Genomic DNA, 5,388 nt, shown 5'->3' with positions numbered 1-5,388 from the left:
CCAAGCCTCTAACTCGGTTTTAAGGGAGATCAGCAGCAGTTTGCGTGGACAGGTACACCCCACCCCGCGCGCCCTCCACACTCGCCCAGGGTTTCGGAGTCAGGGCCTTCTTGTCTGGTGTGGGACGGCCCAAAGGGCCTGGAAATGTGGCCGGGATTCCCATAGCGGTTTCTCCAGTGCGCGCTCCCTGCCTGGCCTTTCCAGTGCCCAGCGTGTCCTGAGGGTGAGCAGCCGCGCGTGGCCGAGACTAACCCAGGGGCCAGAATGGGGTGTTCAGTACCCACTACGTGGACAGCGCCAGCTCTGCGCAGCGCGGCCGGGCAGCAAGAGGCGGGGCGAGGGCGCGGCCGCCAGGTCCGCCCAGTGCACCTGCCACGCAGACCTCGCTACAGGAGGCTCCGAGACCGGATCCTGTCGCCTGCTCCTGCCATGACCGCGCGGCAGCCTCAGGAGCCCGCGAGGCCTCTGGCCCGGCGCAAGCTTGGCTGTGTGTTCCGCTGCGTGGACGACGCCTTCGAGAGCAAGACGCTGCCACTGGACGCCCTGGGCGGCGGCCGCCCAGGCCCTCGGGTTGGGAGGCGAGTCTGCGGGGTGCGCGGAGACTCGGAGCAGTCGGGCCAGCACTGCGGAGACCCCTCAACGGCCGCAGCAAGTCCCCGAGGGCAGCCCGGCTTGGCCCAGGCCCGGGACCCCCAGCAGGTAGTGACCGCGGGACAGAGGCCGTAGGCCCGGGCCCGGACTCCCCGAGACCCTCGCACCCGGAGGACCCCGGGCGTGGGGCTCCCCTGCTCCCCCCTGCGGGGGCCCCCCTATCCGTAAAGGTCCTGAGCCTTCTGGGTCCTGCGACCACCCCCACCCCGAGGTCCCGCCCGCCACCGCGTCTCGGTCCCTGGGGAGGGCGAGCGCCTCTTTTTGTCTCGCCGTCTCTGTGTCTCTCCTACTCGCGCTCCTCCTCCTGCCCTCTGTCTCTCGCGGCCAGCGCGGAACAGCCTCGCGGGGTCACAGCCTGGCGCTGGACCCCGGCCCGGGTCATCTGCGAAGGAGCTGGCTTTGGCCAAGGCGCCTTCCTGCACGGGTGCAGCTCCCAGGGCGTCGCGGCCCGGGGTTGACTGGCTCGGAATCCCGGGGCCTTGGGCGCCTTGCGTCTCCCGGGACCTGGGTTCCGTGCTGGAGGGCAGCGGGGGCGCGAGCGGGGCCTGGCAGGACGTGGCCGGACTCTCTCCCTCGTCTCCCCGGGGTGCAAACTCCGCACACATCAGCCGGAGCAGGTTAAAACTCCCACCCAGCGCTCGTCTGCAGGTCCGCGCGGGGGCCCGGAGTGCAGAGATCAGACCCTGCGGCCGCCCCAGCCTGGGGGGCTTTAAAGCGAAGGAGGGGCTGAGGGCGGGGGCGGGACTGATGGGCGGGCTGGGGCGGGGCCCGGGTTGGGGCGTGGCCTGTCGGGGGCAGGCCCTATCAGGGGCGGGGCATGCCAGGGGCGGAGCCGGGTTGGGGGCGGGGCCCGGCGGGGGCGGGACCGGAACGGAGCCGTGCGGCCCCGCGCGCTCGCAGTCTGTCTCCCGCCGCCCCCACGCACGCATCCCGGCTCACGCGTCCCCCCGCCCGCCCCCGCTCGTGCCGCCCCTGCCAGAGACCCCCAGGAGCAGGATGTCCTTCCAGGGCAAGAAAAGCATCCCCCGGATCACGGTGAGCCCGGCCCCGCTTCGCCCGGCTCCCCCTGCCCGCCGCCCGGAGTGGGGCCTGGATGCGGGGCGGACCCTCCTGGCCTTGTGCGTGGGGGGGTCCCTGCCTTTGCGTCTGGCCCCTGTCCCGGCTCCCGCCCTTCCCTGCCCAGCTCCTTCGCGCCCCAGGGTCCGAGAGTCCCCACGAGCGCCGCCCAGACCCCCTTACGGAGCGGGGCGCCCAGGCCCGGCCCGGCCCGGCCCGGCCCTGCCGGCTTCCGGGAGCCTCGGCTGCGCCCGGGGAGAACCTGGGGCCGGGCGGCCTGTCCCTCAGAGCGCTAGAGGCTCCTTCCTCCCGCGGCGGTCGGGTGGGCGAGGCGGGCGGACGTGGCCCTTTGTTGGCCCGGGCTGGTCCGGGGCGCGGGGAGATGCCGTTCTCGGTGCAGCCCGTGGGCCGCCCGCCCCTTGGACGCACTGGCGCCGCGTCGGGAGCTCTTTGTCCGAGACAAAGCGATTTAGCCCCGGCCGCTCTGGCCGGAGTCCCTGGTGGCCCCGAACCCTGCCACTAACCTGGGTTCAGCGACTCCAAGGAAAGCGAGCGGTCAAGGGCCACTGGCCGGGAGCCCCGGCAGCCCCTGAACCTTCGAGAGCAGAGACCCCTCCCCAACACCCACACGCACCGGCGCGGGAGGTCCCGCTCTGCCAGAAACAAAGCCTCCCCACTCGGGCGGCGGGAGATGGGGGTGGGAGGAAGGAGGCTTCGGGACCGGCAGGACCTGGGCGGGGGAGTCCATGGGGTCCCAGACCCGACTCTGGACTTGGCCTCGGCGGGAGGGCCGTGGGGTCTGACCTCTGGCATTAGCTCGAGCCGTGGGCTGTGGGCTCCACTCCCCGAGACGCTGAGCGAGGAAGGAGCCCTCCCCTCTCCAGACGGGAGGGGCTGCTGCCTCCAGAGGGTTCTGCCCCACTGGGTCTGGTCTTGATGCAGGAGGTCTTGCCAGCCAGCTGGCACGTGGGGGTTGAGTTTGGGGGTGGCAGGAGGACCCCTTCCCAGGGCAGGTCAGGCAACCATGTCAGTGCGGAGGGGCAGCTGCTTCCCGGGAACTTTCACCTTCATCTGGACGAGTGCAGTAAGAAGAGCATGGCCCCAGCTGCGTCTCCTCTGGGTTCCAAACCCAGTCTCAGTGCGGGTGCCTGAACACTTGGGTGCCTATGAGCAGAGAGCCCAGACCACAGGTCTCCTCAAGCCTCCCTCTGCCCCGTTGCGTTTTCTAGGGCTTCCTTGAAAATGCATGGGTCCCCTGGGAGGGGTGGAAAGTGAAGAGGAGGGACAGCGCCGGGAAGGCAGCCAGGGCCTGATGCGGCCACAGAGGCTCTGCAAATGCATGGTGGTGCCGGGTCAGGGCTGAGCCTGGCGCTCAGCTGGGACTGGGCAGGAGGAGGAGAGGTGCCGCGGCCGGGAACAGCTCTGTAGACCAAGGGTCTAAAACTTCTTCCACAACCGGCCCGAGAGTAAATGTTGTCAGCTTTGTGGACCACGCTGTTCCTGTCGCGGCTGCTTGGCCCTGCCAGGAAAGCAGCCCTGGACATTTAGGAAGTCAATGGGCACCACTGCGTTCCAACAAAACTTTATCTGTGGATGCTGCAGTGTGAACTTAATAGAATTTTTGAGTCATGATATACTCTTATTGTTTTCAGTCAATATACAAGAACCATTCTTAGCCTAGGGCTGTATGAAGACAGGTAGAGGGTTGGGTCTGGCCTGTGGCATACTCTGCCAACCGTTTGTAGACTATGGGGTAGTGGTTGACAAGTCACTGGGATCCTGAAAATACAGCTCCACAGTTAGATGTCAGCAGTGAATCCTGTAATGGAGCTCCTAGATAATGAACTTCTCATTCTGAGAGTTTTACGAATTGTGTGTTTCAGTTTAATGCTCTTGGCTTCAGACTGATGGTGTGTGAAGGCTGCAGCCCCGGGCTAGGGCCCTGGCCACCTATGGGTGGGCCCTGGAAACCCAGAGCAGGAGGCCAGACCTCTCTGCTAAATGCAGACGGTCAGTCCTGCCTGGTCAGTTGTAGGGCGTGCTGAGGCGCACGCGAGACAGTGGAGGGAAAAGCGCTGCCGAGTCCAGCCCGTGCGTGGGTCCTTCTCCACCTCCTTTCACTCCTTTTTTGTGTTTCTCTCCCCCATTCTGCAATGAGGTCAGATCTTCACCTCTGATGGTCACGCAGAGTCCCATCAGTGACATCCCACTTTCTGCCTAATCTTCTGCTTCCCGGCCATCTGGTAGGATTCTTAGAAGTGGATTTATGACTGCCAAGCACTGGAGTCAATCCCTAATGCCAGGGCTGTGCTGCCAGGGCTGACCCACAAAGAGCCGGCCTCACCAGCCTGACGCTCTGTGTCCCACTGGGAGTGCATCCGAGCTGCACTGGAACCTGAGGTCACCCCATCTCTTCCCCATCACCCCCATGGCCTCTTGGTCAGCAAGTCCTGCCCTCCTGACTCCCAGCCTCTCTGGAATCCACTCTCCTCCCGTCCTTTCCCATAGTCCTGTCCCAGAGCCCCTCATCTCACTCAGAAATCACCCCAGCAACGATCCCGCTTCCACTGTTACACGTCACAATCTACTTTCTAACACGGCAGCCAAGGTGATCTCTTAAAAATATCAAGCCAGGATTGAAACCTGCTTAAGGCCCCCAGTCAGGGGACAGGCATGGAGTCCTCAGGCCTACATATCCTGCCCCTGCCAAGCTCTGGGCACCGACCTGCCTCTGGCACCACCACCCCACCAGAAGGTTCCAGCCCTCGGCCTCCTCCCAGGTCTGCTGATGGCAGCTCAAGCCCTTTCCTGCCCTAGGGCCAGGCTGCTTCCTGGCTGGAACGCTCGCCATGTCCGCCTTGCCCCTGTATCAGCCACCCTGGCCCCAGAGGTCCTTCTCGCAGCCCCTCTCTCATGGCCCTACCATGGCGCCCTCACTGTGCTCTGTGCATTTGTCATGTCTGTGACGATCTGTGCACATGTGTTTTTGCTGCCGTTGGTCTCCCCTCAGTGGGAGGCAGTCTCCTCAGGTGGGGACCATGCCTGTGGGGGCACTGCTCTGCCTCCGTCTCCTGGCACCATCACGGGTCTGCAGTGTTTGGATGGAACCAAAGTCCAGCTCCATCAGCTCCCAGCCTCCTCCGTGTGGGTGGAAGACGGTGGAGGAGAGCAGGATCCCTGAGGCTGCACAGGAGGCCGTGAGACAGCGTTCTCCTCCCACCTCAGGCTGGGGCTCCTTAACCAGTGGTAAATTAGAAGATGCAAATATGACCTGTGGCACTGCCACACTTTCACCAGCACAGGCTTTGCCCTCAGTGAGGCCTGAGCAGCAGCTCTGCGGCGTGCGTGGCGCTTCCAGGAGGAACTGTTTTTGAGTTCCTGGTGCCACTTCTTCGGGAATAGTAAACCGCTGCAGGCTTTTGTGCTCGTTTTTACGTCTAGAAATTTTGCCTGAATGTTTCAATCATAATTTCAGAGGAAGGAGTTGCACCAAGGGTGTTACTGAGTAACTCAGTTTGGAGAAGAATTACCCTTTGTTGTTCCCAATAGAGTGACCGCCTTCTGATCAGAGGTGGGAGGATCGTGAATGACGACCAGTCCTTTTACGCTGATGTGCACGTGGAAGACGGCTTGATAAAGTAAGTTTCTGCCGAAAATGAAAATACGTTCCCAGCTCGTGTG

General features: G+C 64.1%; 1 protein-coding gene across 1 annotated transcript in view; it reads left to right on the top strand.

The window, feature by feature from the left end:
* The first annotated feature begins 1,632 nt into the window (after nucleotides 1-1,632).
* The window catches only part of DPYSL4 (dihydropyrimidinase like 4), a 19,782-nt gene continuing 16,026 nt past the window's right edge, over nucleotides 1,633-5,388 (top strand). Inside the window, exons 1-2 of the mRNA XM_058436452.1 lie at nucleotides 1,633-1,686; nucleotides 5,257-5,345. Of these exons, the coding sequence (XP_058292435.1) occupies nucleotides 1,648-1,686; nucleotides 5,257-5,345 (128 nt within the window). The 5' untranslated portion in view covers nucleotides 1,633-1,647. The remainder of the gene's footprint in view (nucleotides 1,687-5,256; nucleotides 5,346-5,388) is intronic.

Source organism: Hylobates moloch, unplaced genomic scaffold (assembly GCF_009828535.3).
Source record: "Hylobates moloch isolate HMO894 unplaced genomic scaffold, HMol_V3 SCAFFOLD_3, whole genome shotgun sequence".
Lineage (NCBI taxonomy): Eukaryota > Metazoa > Chordata > Mammalia > Primates > Hylobatidae > Hylobates > Hylobates moloch.
This window is presented reverse-complemented; position numbering and strand designations above follow the sequence as displayed.